The sequence below is a fragment of the Pleurodeles waltl genome, chromosome 10 (assembly GCF_031143425.1).
Source record: "Pleurodeles waltl isolate 20211129_DDA chromosome 10, aPleWal1.hap1.20221129, whole genome shotgun sequence".
In the NCBI taxonomy this organism is placed as follows: Eukaryota; Metazoa; Chordata; class Amphibia; order Caudata; family Salamandridae; genus Pleurodeles; species Pleurodeles waltl.
This window is the reverse complement of record NC_090449.1, coordinates 489,511,067-489,527,262: the sequence shown is the minus strand read 5'-3', so window position 1 is coordinate 489,527,262 and position 16,196 is coordinate 489,511,067. Positions and strand designations below refer to the sequence as shown.

Here is a 16,196-nt window from a genome sequence, read left to right as displayed (position 1 = left end):
AACAAACAAATGCATACCTGGAGGGCATTCACTCTGGTGTGGTGGCACAACAGAGAGCATTTAAGGCTTTGGCCTCAGCACTGATGGCAGCCATTGTCCCTGTCTCTAGCCTCCCTCCTCCAACTTCCTCTACCCAGTCCCAATCCCCTCAACCTCAACCTATCCCAAGCACACCTTCAGACTAGCATTCACCCAAATCACCACACAAAAGTGGCTCAGGCAAACACAAGCACCACACTTCATCTCACAAGCACTGACACAAGCACCATCACGATGCAGACACACCAACATCCACTGCCTCCAATGTGTCACCCTCCTCCTCCTCATCCACCTCTCTCCCAGTAGCATCTCCACTCACACATGCATGCACTAAATCATCATCCACTAACTCAATCGCCAGCACGCCCATCACAACACACCCCTGCAAGTCACGACCCCAACATCCATGCACACGTCCCGTGTCCTCTCCCAGTGTGTCTGTGACCCCTCCTCCCAAAGTACTCAAACGCAAACATCCACCCACCCAACAGCCATCCACCTCACATCAGCATCCAGCCCATGCACCTGCACCCAAACTCAGCAGACAGACACCTCATACAACAACTCCCTCTTCCTCCACTCCCAAACCCTCTCCCTCTTCCCGCTCCAGTGTCCCTAAGTAGCTTTTCCTGGCAAACATTGACCTCTTCCCTACCCCTTCCCCCGCCTTCCCAGTCCTTCCCCTCGGGCAAGGGTAGCCAGAACCCAGCGCTAGCACCGCTGCAAGCCCCACCACCTGCACCGCCGCAAGCACCACTACTGTCAGCAGCCCCAGTAGGCAGCCGTCCGAGGCTGCAGGAGAAGGGCTGGAGCCTCCCTCCACCACTGGCAGCACCAGCACCTGCACCACGGCCAGCACGGCCACCTCCACCCCGCTAGCACCGCCGCAGTCCCCGCCGCTAGCACCGCCGCAGTCCCCGCCGCAAGCACCGCCACCTGCATCGTTGACAGCAGCCCCAGCGGGCAGCCGTCCGAGGCTGCAGGAGATGGGCTGGAGCCTCCCTCCACCACTGGCAGCACCCCCACCAGCCCCGGCACTACCACCAGTTTGCAGCCGTAGCCAGATGGAGTCTAGCCCTGCCTCCATGGACTATCATGCAACCTGGTCCCTGCAAATCCCGTTCCTCAGACAGCCAGGTGAGGGACTGTGAACTGCTGCACCCCAAGTGTTGCATCACTGGGCACAGAGCCCCTCCAGAACCAGTGGAAAAAGCCATCCACTCAGCCCCTCCTTGCCAGGATGAAGCACACTGGGCACAAAACCCCCTCAAGAACCAGTGGAGAAATGCATCCACTCATCCTATCCTTGGCAGGATGAAGCACTCTGAGCACCAAGTCTCCTCAAAAACCAGTGGAAGAAGGCATCCACTCACCCTATTCCTTGGCAGGATGAAGCACACTAGGCACAAAGCCCCCTCCAGAACCAGTGTGGAAATGCATCCACTCACCCCCCTCCTTGCCAGGATGAAGCACACTGGGCACAAAGCCCTCTCCAGAACCAGTGGAGAAATGCATCCACTCACCCCCCTCCTTGCCAGGAATAAGCACACTGGGCACAAAGCCCCCTCCAGAACCAGTGGAGAAATGCATCCACTCACCCCCTTCCTTGCCAGGATGAAGCACACAGGGCACAAAGCCCCCTCCAGAACCTGTGGAGAAATGCATCCACTCACCCTATCCTTGGCAGGATGAAGCACACTGGGCACAAAGCCCCCTCCAGAACCAGTGGAAGAAGGCATCCACTTGAGAGACTGTGGCCTTGCACTCCCCAGGAGCAAGCAGTGGGCAAACCACCCACTTGAGAGACTGTGGCCTTGTACTTCCCAGGACCAAGCAGTGAGCAAACCACCCACTAAAGAGACTGTGGCCTTGCACTCCCCAGGAGCAAACAGTGGGCAAAGCACCCACTTGAGAGACTGTGGCCTTGCACTCCCCAGGACCAAGCAGTGGGCAAACCACCCACTAGAGAGCTTGTGGCTTTGCACTCCCCAGGACCAAGCAGTGGGCAAACCAACCACTTGAGAGACTATGGCCTTGCACTCCCCAGCACCAGCCAGTGGGCAAAGCACCCACTTGAGAGACTGCGGCCTTGCACTCCCCAGAACATCGCTGTGGGCATGGAGCCCCCTCTAGGAGCAGTGCCGTTGTCCCATCTTCCGGCTGAGGTGCCCCCACTCCACCCTCCCCCTGAGGTGCCTGTGTGTTTTTGACCTGATGCCCCTGCAGTGTTCTCTCTGTATTGAGGCAGGAGTCAAGTGTGGGCTTGGCCTAGGAGTTTTGGCCCAGTGGCCCAAGGCCATTTTGAGTGGACAATGTACCGCCTTATGTACATATTGTATATTTTTGTAAATAATGTTTTCGAAATTCTTACGTATATCTGACTATTTCTAATATATCACTGATTTGACTCTATTCCTTTTGTCCTTGCGTTCTTCCAGGGGGTTACGGGGTGTAAATGTAATGTTGATGCATGTGTTTGTGTGATTGGTGTTGTGGGTGAGGGTGGGGGTGTGGCGTGTGTGTGTCACTCTCTTTTTCCTCTCCCCTCCCCTGTCTACAGGTGCAGGACTCACCGTTGTCGTCACCACCGCTGTTGGTACTTCTGGTAGATGAGGAGGTAGACCAGCATGGGGAGGACCTGCAGCTCGGGCTCCATGGCGTCCTGGTTCTTCGTTGAGTGTCGAGAGGTGAGTGGTTTCCCTTCCAAGTACTGTTTCCGCCGTCTTTTGAAGGCGTTGGTACTGCCCTGGAAAAGCTGGCGGATGGGCGGGTTGTGATGGGGTGGGCGGTACATTGTCTTCCCCCTGACTGTTGGCGGTTACTGCTGCAGTGTTTGTTGCTACCGCTGTGGCGGTCGGAGTGTTAAAGTGGCTGTATGTTTTGGCGGTTTCTGCCGTGGTCGTGATCCCATTTTTTTTTTACCGCCGGCCTGTTGCCGGTATTACTGTAGCTTTAACACCAACTGCTAGGGTTGTAATGAGGGCCTATTTATCAAATATTATTTATGCATAAAGTCCTTCATTTATTATCTCGTGTCTTAGGATAGCCTAAAAGCTTCTCTCAATTATCCAGTTCTTCTAGAGGCTCTTATATTGTTTCCTCCTTCAGTAAACTTTGATTGTGTGCATTGCAGACATCTGGTGCTTCACATGCACTGTCCAGCTCTTTTTAAACTCTTTGTAGTTGCTTACATTGCCGACGTAAGTTTCGGTGCGATGCGGCCAAAAGGTCACCCACCTTCTTCAGGGCACCGATAAAATGTCCACAACCGGTTAAAATATTTCCAGAGTGAGGGGTTCTGGCCAGAAAATCAACTCTAAACAAATTTAAAAATATAATGAAAAGCTCAATCGAAAGTCCTGTACGTATCGCTAGTCCACTCACCCAGTGATAAGATAAAGCAGAATAAAAAAATACTGCAGTGCTACCAAATCAGCAAACTCCTTTGTAAACAAAATATTCACCAAGTGAGTGCACACTCAAGAACCCACAATGTCAGTCTTAGTGGGATAGACCAAGTAGAATACGTCCCAGCTCAAGAAGAAATAGTCCCTCAGGTGAAAGTTCTCCAGAAAATACTGTTTAATACAAAGACTATAAATACAAAAGAAAAGCACTATTATAAAAGATAATAAATAGAAAAAGCTATAAGGGCTCACCCATAAATGTCATAACATTGGAAATTCTAATGAACCAGACCACATGGCCTCTAGTCTGTGTCCATAGCACTGATTCCAGGTGTATCTAACAGATACTAACAGACAAAGCAAAACAAAACGAAAAAGTCTTCAGAAAAAACAACTAGGATATAATTATATCTTGTACATAAGCCAAATATATTGTATACAAAAACCTAATATTAAGGCTAATGTCCAAAATATGGAGTGGAAGCTAGTTGGAGCAGTAAACTTCTAATGGGTTAGTGTAAAACTTGAGGTACTCCCATCCAGCGAAACTGGTGACTCGCCATTTTCAATTACAATTACAATTACAGTGGGGAGGAGGAAGCAAGGTTTTTGATGGCACAGACAGGTGAGGGTCCTGTCAGTCACTTCAATCATTTTCTCTGCCTAGACAAGAGAAACAAACAATGGACCTCACAGGCAGAGAGAAAATCTACTTTATGTCAGGGCCATTATTATTTTGTTTTTCAAAACAAATCACCAAGGTCAATGATAATTTGCTTTGTTACAAACTAACTCCTGTTTTAGGAGTTTGTGAAAAACAAAACAAAATCTGGAAACAAATTTTAAAAGCTGTGCATCACGAAAAAAAACAAGGAGTCCTGCTCAGTATTTTCCGCTGCCTTTTGTGCGTTTGCTGTGCCGGAGGATGCACTGGGGCATGGAGATCCCGCTGGTTGGCCAGATGTGGAGGGAAATCTCTAATTATAATGGCAGGTCCTTTGCCACAGTAAAGCAGACAAAGGCCTTCACTGAACTAGCAGACTACCTTCCAAATATTAAATGATGCCTGCATTTCTGCCAGATTGAGTCCAATGTGTTTAAGTCTACAGCAAAGTTGTAGCTCTTAAATGTGAAGGCAACCTGGAAGGAAACCACACTCTTTCTAGACAAGCTCATATCTTCAACTGACAAGTTATTAACATACATTTTCCTGTGAAACAACTTACAGTCATACTGCTCGCCTTCTCTTGTCCAACATGTTACAAATTCTGACATGTCACTCCATACACCACTCATTACTTGCACAATCGAAGACAAGGAATGAATGTATGAAGGATTGGTCAGATTTCAGAAGGAAAGGACAAGTTTGCGGCTTCCTTACCAGCAGAGGATGCATAAACATCCATACTAGTAAACAATCAATCAGCTTCTCCAAACCGCCAGTCCTTCCAATACCTAATATGAGGGGTAACAGCCACTCTTGATTATAAGGCATAGTGACCAGCAGAGCATAGTCTTGAATGAAAATGTCACTTACCCAGTGTACATCTGTTCGTGGCATCAGTCGCTGAGATTCACATGGTATGCATGAGCTCGCCATCTGGTGTTGGGTCGGAGTGTTACAAGTTGTTTTTCTTCGAAGAAGTGTTTTCGAGTCACGGGACCGAGTGACTCCTCCTTCTGTGCTCATTGCGCATGGGCGTCGACTCCATCTTCGATTGTTTTCCCCGCAGAGGGTGAGGTAGGAGTTGTACTATAGTAATAGTGCCCGCGCAATGAAAAATGTAAGTATGTACCTATTAAAGGATTAAGTAATATATATACAAATGTACAAAATTGAAGGTAACTTCTGAACTGCTACAGGCTTCCGGGGAGGTGGGTGGGTCCATGTGAATCTCAGCGACTGATGCCACGAACAGATGTACACTGGGTAAGTGACATTTTCAGTTCGATGGCATCTGTCGCTGTAGATACACATGGTATGCATAGACTAGTAAGCAGTTAGTTCCCCATAAGCGGTGGTTTAGCCTGTAGGAGTAGAAGTTGTCTGAAATAGAGTTCTTAATACAGCTTGACCTACTGTAGCTTGTTGTGCGGATAGCACATCTATACAGTAGTGTTTGGTGAATGTGTGAGGCGTAGACCAAGTGGCTGCCTTACATATTTCCTGCATTGGGATGTTTCCTAAAAAGGCCATTGAAGCACCTTTTTTCCTTGTGGAATGTGCCCTGGGAGTAATGGGCAGTTGTCTTTTTGCTTTAAGGTAGCAGATTTGGATGCATTTAACTATCCATCTGGCTATACCTTGTTTTGATATTGGGTTACCTGCATGAGGTTTTTGGAATGCAATAAATAGCTGTTTAGTTTTTCTGATGTTCTTTGTTCTGTCAATGTAGTACATTAATGCTCTTTTGACATCTAATGTATGTAGTGCTCTTTCAGCCACAGAATCTGGCTGTGGGAAAAATACTGGTAGTTCTACCGTTTGATTTAGATGGAATGGTGAAATAACTTTTGGTAAAAATTTTGGATTAGGTCGTAGGACGACCTTATTTTTATGTATTTGTATAAAAGGCTCTTGTGTTGTGAACGCTTGAATTTCACTTACTCTTCTTAGAGATGTAATGGCGATGAGAAAGGCAACTTTCCAGGTTAGGAATTGTATTCCGCAAGAGTGCATGGGTTCGAAAGGTGGGCCCATGAGTCTTGTTAGAACCACGTTTAGGTTCCATGAAGGAACAGGTGGTGTTCTTGGTGGTATAATTCTTTTAAGCCCTTCTATAAATGCTTTGATAACTGGTATCCTATACAAGGAAGTTGAATAGGTAGTTTGCAGGTATGCAGATATTGCTGCAAGGTGTATTTTAATAGAAGAGAAGGCTAGCTTTGCTTTTTGTAAATGGAGCAAGTAATTTACTATATGTTTTGGAGTTGCATCTAGCGGTTGTATCTGATTATGATGGCAGTACCAAACAAATCTTTTCCACTTACTTGCGTAGCAGTGTCTAGTGGATGGCCTTCTGGCCTGCTTTATGACTTCCATACACTCTTGGCTAAGTTGTAAGTGTCCGAATTCTAGGATTTCAGGAGCCAGATTGCTAGATTCAGCGATGCTGGGTCCGGGTGTCTGATCTGTTGGTTGTGTTGCGTTAACAGATCTGGTTTGTTGGGCAGTTTGATGTGTGGTACTACAGACAGATCTAGCAGTGTTGTGTACCAGGGTTGTCTTGCCCAAGTTGGTGCTATTAAAATGAGTTTGAGTTTGTTTTGACTCAATTTGTTTACTAGGTAAGGAAGGAGAGGGAGAGGAGGAAAAGCGTAAGCAAATATTCCTGACCAGTTCATCCATAGGGCATTGCCTTGGGATTGCTTGTGTGGGTATCTGGACGCGAAGTTTTGGCATTTTGCGTTCTCTTTTGTTGCAAATAAGTCTATTTGTGGTGTTCCCCAGAGTGTGAAGTAGGTGTACAGAATCTGTGGGTGGATTTCCCATTCGTGGACTTGCTGGTGATCTCGAGAGAGATTGTCTGCCAGCTGATTCTGGATCCCCGGAATAAACTGTGCTATTAGACCAATCTGATGGTGGATTGCCCACTTCCATATTTTTTGAGCTAACAAGCTTAACTGCGTTGAATGTGTTCCTCCTTGTTTGTTTAGATAATACATCGTTGTCATGTTGTCTGTTTTGACAAGGATGTATTTGTGGGTTATGATTGGTTGGAAAGCTTTTAGTGCTTGAAAAACTGCTAATAATTCTAGATGATTTATATGCAGTTTTGTTTGATGTATGTTCCATTGTCCTCTTATGTTGTGTTGATTGAGATGTGCTCCCCACCCTGTCATGGAAGCATCTGTTGTTATTACGTACTCTGGCACTGGGTCTTGGAAAGGCCGCCCTATGTTTAAATTTATACTGTTCCACCATAGAAGCGAGAGGTAAGTTTGGCGGTCTAGCAACACCAGATCTAGAAGGTGACCCTGTGCTTGAGACCACTGTGAGGCTAGGCACTGTTGTAAGGGCCTCATGTGCAGTCTTGCGTTTGGGACAATGGCTATGCATGAGGACATCATGCCTAGGAGCTGTAGTATTGTTCTTGCTTGTATTGTTTGGTTTGGAGACATGTGTTGAATGACCCTGTTGAAATTGTGGATCCTTTGTGGAGTTGGCGTTGCTACTCCTTTTGTCGTGTCTATTATGGCTCCTAGATATTGCTGTACTTTGCTTGGCAGAATGTTTGATTTTGCAAAGTTGACGGTGAACCCTAGTTTGTAGAGGGTTTGTATGACTTGATTTGTGTGGTTTGAACATTGTGTGAGCGAACTGGTTTTGATTAGCCAGTCGTCTAGATACGGGAACACATGTATTTGCTGCCTTCTGATGTGTGCAGCGACTACTGCTAGGCATTTTGTGAATACTCTTGGAGCGGTTGTTAAACCAAAAGGCAATACTTTGAATTGGTAATGTATTCCTTTGAATACAAACCTTAGATATTTCCTGTGTGATTGATGTATTGGTATATGGAAATATGCGTCCTTGAGGTCTAGGGTTGTCATGTAGTTGTGTTTTTTGAGCAATGGTAACACTTCTTGTAGTGTGACCATGTGAAAGTGGTCTGATTTGATGAATGTGTTTACTACTCTGAGGTCTAGAATTGGTCTCAGTGTTTCGTCCTTTTTTGGTATCAAGAAGTACAGTGAATAAACTCCTGTGTTTATTTGTGTGCTTGGTACTAATTCTATTGCATTTTTTTGCAGTAGTGCTTGAACTTCTATCTCTAGAAGCTGTGAATGGTATTTTGTTAAATTTTGTGATTTTGGTGGTATGTCTGGAGGGAATTGCAGGAATTCTATGCAATAACCATGCTGGATAATTGCTAGGACCCATGTGTCTGTAGTTATTTTGTCCCATGCTTCGTAATATTGACGTATCCTCCCCCCCACTGGTGTTGTGTGGGAGGGGTGTGTGACATGTGAGTCACTGCTTGTTGGTAGTGGTTTTGGGGCTTTGAAATCTTCCCCTATTCCTAGGGAATTGCCCCCCTCTATACTGGCCCCGAAAACCTCCCCTGTACTGTCCCTGGTAGGTGGGCGGTGCGGACTGTGAGGTGCTAGCTTGTGTGGCCTGACCCCGAAACCCTCCTCTAAAAGGTGTTTTGCGGAAGGTGTTATAAGATCCTCTGCTCTGCGGGGAATAGAGTGCGCCCATGGCCTTGGCAGTGTCAGTGTCCTTCTTGAGCTTTTCTATGGCTGTGTCGACCTCCGGACCGAACAGAAGTTTTTCGTTTACTGGCATGTTAAGCACTGCCTGCTGAATTTCTGGCTTGAATCCAGACGTTCTGAGCCATGCGTGCCTACGGATGGTAACCGACGTATTAATGGTTCTTGCGGCCGTGTCTGCTGCATCCATGGAGGAGCGTATTTGATTGTTGGAAATGTTTTGACCCTCCTCAACAACCTGTTTTGCTCTTTTTTGCAGATCTTTTGGGAGATGTTCAATGAGATGCTGCATCTCATCCCAGTGGGCTCTGTCGTATCGCGCTAGCAGCGCTTGTGAATTTGCGATGCGCCACTGGTTTGCTGCTTGGACAGCAACCCTCTTCCCGGCTGCATCGAACTTCCTACTTTCTTTATCTGGGGGAGGTGCATCCCCAGAAGTGTGTGAATTTGCCCGTTTTCTGGCAGCCCCTACCACCACAGAATCTGGTGGCAGCTGAGAGGTGATGAATACAGGGTCCGTAGGAGGCGCCTTATACTTTTTGTCCACCCTAGGCGTCACTGCCCTACTTTTAACTGGCTCCTTGAAAATGTCCTTTGCATGGCGTAGCATGCCTGGGAGCATCGGCAGGCTTTGGTAGGAGCTGTGGGTTGAAGAGAGGGTGTTAAATAAAAAATCATCCTCTACTTGTTCCGAGTGGAGTTCCACATTATGGAATAGTGCTGCTCTAGCCACCACTTGTGAGTAGGCTGTGCTGTCTTCCGGTGGTGATGGCCTAGTTGGGTATGTGTCTGGGCTGTTATCAGACACTGGTGCGTCGTACAAGTCCCACGCATCCTGATCTTGGTCATCGTGGCTCATGGCGGTGTGAGCTGGCGAATGTGACGGGGTGTAAGTTGGCGAAGTCGGAGTTACAGGTGGAGGTGAGGGAGGAGGTATTACCTTTTGTGCTGTTTGTTGCTGAGAAGTAAACTGAAGCGTTCTCTTTCGTTTGACAGGTGGAAGGGTACTGATCTTCCCAGTCCCCTGCTGAATAAAGATACGCTTTTGCGTGTGATCCACGTCGGTGGATTGCAGTTCTTGTTCAAATCTATGTTTCTTCATTTGAGAAGACATAGAATGCTCTTCAGTATAGGAGCCAGAAACAGGGTCTGATGTCGCTTTTTTCGGCTCCGAAAACCCTGTCGATTGTTTTTTCGGCTCCGAGGTAACCTTCCTCTTTTTCTGTGCCGAAAATTCTTGGCCTCTATGGTCTTCGGCGCCACTGTCTCGGCGTCGATCCGTGTCGACACCGAACTCTCGGTGTCGATGCTTCTGTTTAGCACTCTCTCGGTCTCGAGGAGGCTGCGTGCCGGTGTCTCGACCGGAGTCGGACGATCTCGACACTGAATGGGCCTTTTTCGGTGCCGATTGTTGGTCACCGAGAATTTGGGTGGAGCCATGGCCGGTTGGCAGTGGCGTCCCCTGGGCCTTCTTTCCTTTTTTAAGGTTTGATCTCGACGTCTTACTCACAGTTCTTGTAGAGTCTAGCTCGTCGGAGTCTGAATCCTGGATGGAAAAGGATTCCTCCTGTTCCTCTTCTGTCTCGAACTGTCGACGCTCTTTTGGCGTGGACGCCATCTGCAGTCTTCTCGCTCGACGGTCGCGCAGAGTTTTTCGGGACCGGAACGCCCGACAGGCCTCACAGGATTCTTCGCTGTGCTCGGGTGACAGGCACAGATTACAGACCGAGTGTAGGTCCGTATAAGGATATTTGTTGTGGCATTCGGGGCAGAATCGAAACGGGGTCCGTTCCATCGGCGTTGTTCTCCACGCGGTCGGGCCGACTAGGCCCCGACGGGGTGCCGAAATCTACCCCGAAGGGCACCGAAGCGCTTCGATGTTCAACGCGTCGTCGTATGTGTCTATCTCTAACCGGATCGCAACGATACCGTCGAAAATCTTCCGTTTTCAGCTATCTTTCCGTTCCGAAACTCGGAGCGACAGGAACACGTCCGAACCCGATGGCGGAAAGAAAACAATCGAAGATGGAGTCGACGCCCATGCGCAATGAGCACAGAAGGAGGAGTCACTCGGTCCCGTGACTCGAAAACACTTCTTCGAAGAAAAACAACTTGTAACACTCCGACCCAACACCAGATGGCGAGCTCATGCATACCATGTGTATCTACAGCGACAGATGCCATCGAACCATTAAATTTCATACCAAGATCAGGGACCACCTCAGGTGAATTTGGAGGTTGTTATGTATATTGGGAGAAAATATTAACGGAAGAAAAAAATAAAACAAGGCAGGTGTGCAAAGGCAGTGATGGTGATCGCACAGGAGCATGGGGCATGACTTTCTCAACGACACAGTTAAAATGTGTGCCTCTAATGAATAGTATTAATTTATGCATGTAAATTCTCAAAACTCTTATGGCTCCTACTTCTACAGTCAGAGTGCAAAAGTGATAAAGTTTCTCAATGTACAAGGTAAATTTTCAACTTTTTTGGCACTCACCCCTTATCTTTATGTGTCACAGTTTGCTTTCGTGCAAAAACTGGAAGCATTAAGAGATGTGGAACCCCCAGTATTACATGCTATGTAGAAACTGAAAAGTTACATCTATTTACATGCTATATAGAAACTAAAAAGTTACAGCAATATGCAACAGAATGACAACTAAAAATTGAAGCTGCTTTCACTCACCATCTACCTGCGGTCTGCGACTGGCCATTTCCAGTCTCCGCATCTCCCTGAACCCGGGTGATGCACCAGTCGCTGTGCTGCTGGTGACCAGGCTTGGCATCCTGGGGCTTGCAATCATGGCACCCCTCAAGAAGCCTGGTGAATAAGAAGGGCTGCCACGAGTTGTCTCTGTTTTAATAAAATAAGAAGGAAATGGTGAGATGGACAGACAACATGCATAAATATAAGTAAACAAAGTCAAAATTCAACTTTGTCACTTAAGCCAGCAAGATAAATTATTGAATGCCTGGTCTATGTGAGATGTTGGGTGAAAATGCAGTGGCCCTTCAGTCTGCCCAACCAGTCACAATGGCACAAGCAAGTCTAGAACATTGGTCCAGTACCTGAAAAGTTGAAAGCATTACCAATAGTTCTGTTGAAGGAAATTGAACATTGTGGGGACCAGTGAATCTTGCCTATTTAAACTTGTAATGTACAGCCTACTGAGTACCAAAGACAGAAATCAAAGTGTTGCCTGAGGAAGAAACTAACTAGAAGTGTGTGCTAGATTTTATAAATTGTAAGCCATACCTTATCTTCTTGAAGAGGACTGTAACATGGAGCCACAGACAATCACAACTTGTGACATATGTCAGGAAAGAGCAATGGTAACCCAACTGTCATTATGTGCATTTGTTGTTACCAATGCCGTGTTTAACAGACATGTTTGCATCGTGTCCTTGTCCACAAGATGTGGGACAAGGCAGAGCAGTAGATACCGGAAAGACTCTTGAGGCACCATATATGTATGCAATGGTTTCTTACAGCATTGCTTGCTGAGCGCTTATCACTAAGTCCAGCCGATGAAGCTAAGTAGTCTTTGAGTATATCATAACCCCATTTAGGCTGGTCTTAACTTGCAGAATCCTTATCAGTGTTAAAATGCCAATGAGAATATATGAAACAAAAGGTCCAGCAGGGATATGACTCTCACCCAACCAAAGTCACAAATGGATAGAAACTTTGAAAGGGTATGGAAGGACACTGGTTCAGTGCTCTGTATAGATCAAGTGACAACTGACAGCAGTGGAGAAGATATTTTTTGTAGAAGCTATTGTTAAAGTTGGATGTTTGCTACTTTTATTTTTTGAACAGATGTATATTTGAGATTGGATGGAAGTTACAGAGGTGTAAAGAGTCAAGGCTATGGAGGAACTGTGCCAAGAAGTTCAAATGTGTGTCATATTTAGTGCTGTAATAATGACTGATGGTGATAGCAGCACTGACAACCTTCCTGGAACACAGGTCGCACAGACAAGTGGGTTGGTTTATGGTACTAGCCAGAGAGACTGCAGTGCTGAAAGACATTGTGGGAGACCTGCCAGGAGGTTCAATGAACATTAAATTAGTGTTGGGGTACTGGGTCAGTTAGACATCATCTAGGGTGACTTTAAGCAATCTACTTACAATCTGAATTTTAGTGTTGGCAGACTACTTACCATTTGGCTGCTGCCTGTTACTGTCCATCTCAGTTCTCTGTGGATCCCTGAAGGCTGGTGAGAAGGTGGAGCTTGTGATACTGGTGGACAAACTGGGAAGGTTCACTGGGGGTTTCTTTGACAAGCTTGTTGAGTTTGACAGAAGGGAAGGGCTGCTGGGAGTTACTTCAGCTTTGAGAGAAGAGCAAAGTTAACTGCAACATTATCCATGAGATGAAAACCATAAATCAGAGCATTACAAATTAAAAATATTTAATACTCTCTTTAACAAGTACTCAACCAAACAGACTAGATCCTTGGCATTAGCTACATCCTTATGCAATTCATTTTAGGAATATGTGATCCACTAAACAGAAAATATTTATCTTTTTAGCAAGGTGTACCTTACCTCAGCATTTCACCAATACAGCTTGAGACAGATGAGAATGATCAGCTGTGCAAACGCTCCAAGTGGTATCCTCTGAGGACCTGCACACTAACCTCTGTAAAGGAAGGATGTGATCTGCAGCACTTCCTATTAAGATTTGCACATTGGAGTCCCTGCTGAGGACTACCGCCAAATACGACACAGATGGGCAAGCAAGATGGCAGCTTGTGCTGCAATCTTAACTACTGCTGTCCTGCTGATCAGACAGACACCAATTGTACTAGCATGGCAGAGGAAGGGATACATTCACAGTCCTATTTCCTCAAACTATGTGAAACTGTGAGCAGTGTCTAGTTCATGGCACAAGGTGGCAGCACTTAATAATGTGGGCACAGAGACAGAAGCAATATAGGAGTTGTACCTTCAAAGCACAGCACTAGGAAGTTTTAATGGGTCGTACATTCACAAAATTAACCTGCACATGCTCTTGTACCTCACAAGCAATGCTGAGCCCTTACATAATATGTATGGAAGACTCTGGGATCTCAAGATTCTACTTTAGCAATCACAAAGACCAGGGTGATGTTCTGGTCACAACATGTTAAAGGTAACAGTTTCTGCCTCACCCTCATCATACAACGGCTTCAAGCCAACATCAGCTCTCCTTGACTCCCGCTGCCGTGGGGACAGGCTGGCTCCAGACATTTGAGCAGGGCTCATCAGATGTACAGGTGTTTTCTTTAGGCAGTTTATTAGAGCTGGCAATTGTGCAGTGTCTGGAGCAGCTTCAGCTACAGGGAATGTAAGAAAAAGGATGATCTCTCCAAGTAGCTTACAAAAGGTCTGATCCTAATGTCTCAAAGATGTGAAACAAGTTCAAAGGCAGTAAAGATTCAGCAAAACCTTTTTTGCTTATATACCAACATAACTCACAGAAAGGAGAGAAAACTTACGAAATCACAGTCACATATATGACAAAACCAACTTTCCATCTTTATATTCTTTATCAGGTGAACACCACTGTGGTCTATAGGGTTCAGGAGATTCCACCTCATTTAAAAAACATTTAAAAGAGCAAGAAGGTAGCATTGCCAAAAAGGATTCATGGAAACTGAAGAAAGAAAACCAAGAGGATGATCGCCCTTGAGTTACAAACTACGTTAAGTGTCTACTTTTCTATTTAGGTTGCAAGAGGATACAATTTCCTTAGTCAATCAGTCACTCAATTGAGGTCTGCACTGACTTGAAAGCAGAAGAACTGAGGTATGTCAACATTAGGCTGAACCCTACCAGACAGCACATCTAACTGGTTTGCTAAAGACATCTTGGGGACGTTCAGAAAGCTTCCCTGGGAATGCATTCCACCCACTGCTTACCATTGGCTTTGTGGTTTGTAACTCGCATAGTCCGGCTTTCTATTTGCTGCCTTTGTTTGTTTTAGGGTGACTAGGGTCAGTTTGTCCCACCTAAGGAGCAAAGCCTTTTCGCACTACCTCTCCTTGTATTCTTCCACAAGTGCTCCTTTTTGTAAACAAGCATGTAAATATTGCTCTTATCTTGTCACATCTGCTATGCATTCAAAGGCAGGCTCAGTCTTCTGAGGGAGCTTGGTGTTTATTTTTCTTTCTCTGACTTCAAAGTGAGAGGATTTGTGTGACAATAGTACTAGACACTGGGTTGGAGGGAGGGTTGTTTCTAGCACACAACAACATTTAAATGAACTGTGCAGGGATTACAGAATATATTAGAATTAGCAAAGCATAAATGAAGCACATTGTATGTTAAATCTGAAGTGTATTGGAAGCAAATACTTTATGATTGAATCAAATCAATACACTAGGTGGTGCCACTTCCACACATTAACGTTTGTGCGCTGTAAAGTCTTATTAGTGAAACTGTACAGGGAGTGCAGAATTATTAGGCAAGTTGTATTTTTGAGGATTAATTTTATTATTGAACAACAACCATGTTCTCAATGAACCCAAAAAACTCATTAATATCAAAGCTGAATATTTTTGGAAGTAGTTTTTAGTTTGTTTTTAGTTTTAGCTATGTTAGGGGGATATCTGTGTGTGCAGGTGACTATTACTGTGCATAATTATTAGGCAACTTAACAAAAAAAAATATATACCCATTTCAATTATTTATTATTACCAGTGAAACCAATATAACATCTCAACATTCACAAATATACATTTCTGACATTCAAAAACAAAACAAAAACAAATCAGTGACCAATATAGCCACCTTTCTTTGCAAGGACACTCAAAAGCCTGCCATCCATGGATTCTGTCAGTGTTTTGATCTGTTCACCATCAACATTGCGTGCAGCAGCAACCACAGCCTCCCAGACACTGTTCAGAGAGGTGTACTGTTTTCCCTCCTTGTAAATCTCACATTTGATGATGGACCACAGGTTCTCAATGGGGTTCAGATCAGGTGAACAAGGAGGCCATGTCATTAGATTTCCTTCTTTTATACCCTTTCTTGCCAGCCACGCTGTGGAGTACTTGGATGCGTGTGATGGAGCATTGTCCTGCATGAAAATCATGTTTTTCTTGAAGGATGCAGACTTCTTCCTGTACCACTGCTTGAAGAAGGTGTCTTCCAGGAACTGGCAGTAGGACTGGGAGTTGAGCTTGACTCCATCCTCAACCCGAAAAGGCCCCACAAGCTCATCTTTGATGATACCAGCCCAAACCAGTACTCCACCTCCACCTTCCTGGCGTCTGAGTCGGACTGGAGCTCTCTGCCCTTTACCAATCCAGCCACGGGCCCATCCATCTGGCCCATCAAGACTCACTCTCATTTCATCAGTCCATAAAACCTTAGAAAAATCAGTCTTGAGATATTTCTTGGCCCAGTCTTGACGTTTCAGCTTGTGTGTCTTGTTCAGTGGTGGTCGTCTTTCAGCCTTTCTTACCTTGGCCATGTCTCTGAGTATTGCACACCTTGTGCTTTTGGGCACTCCAGTGATGTTGCAGCTCTGAAATATGGC

General features: G+C 45.7%; 1 protein-coding gene across 13 annotated transcripts in view; it reads right to left on the bottom strand.

Moving 5' to 3' along the window:
* Positions 1-16,196, bottom strand: part of LOC138261643 (uncharacterized) — a 1,036,964-nt gene that overhangs the window by 484,819 nt on the left and 535,949 nt on the right. For 12 of the 13 annotated variants that reach the window (XM_069210793.1, XM_069210797.1, XM_069210802.1 and 9 more), the window contains 3 exons: positions 13,825-13,989; positions 12,832-13,002; positions 11,354-11,521 (listed from right to left, as the gene is read on the bottom strand). In XM_069210793.1, coding sequence (XP_069066894.1) covers positions 11,354-11,521; positions 12,832-13,002; positions 13,825-13,989 — 504 coding nt within the window. The remainder of the gene's footprint in view (positions 1-11,353; positions 11,522-12,831; positions 13,003-13,824; positions 13,990-16,196) is intronic. The other variant, XM_069210800.1, reaches the window with a different exon arrangement.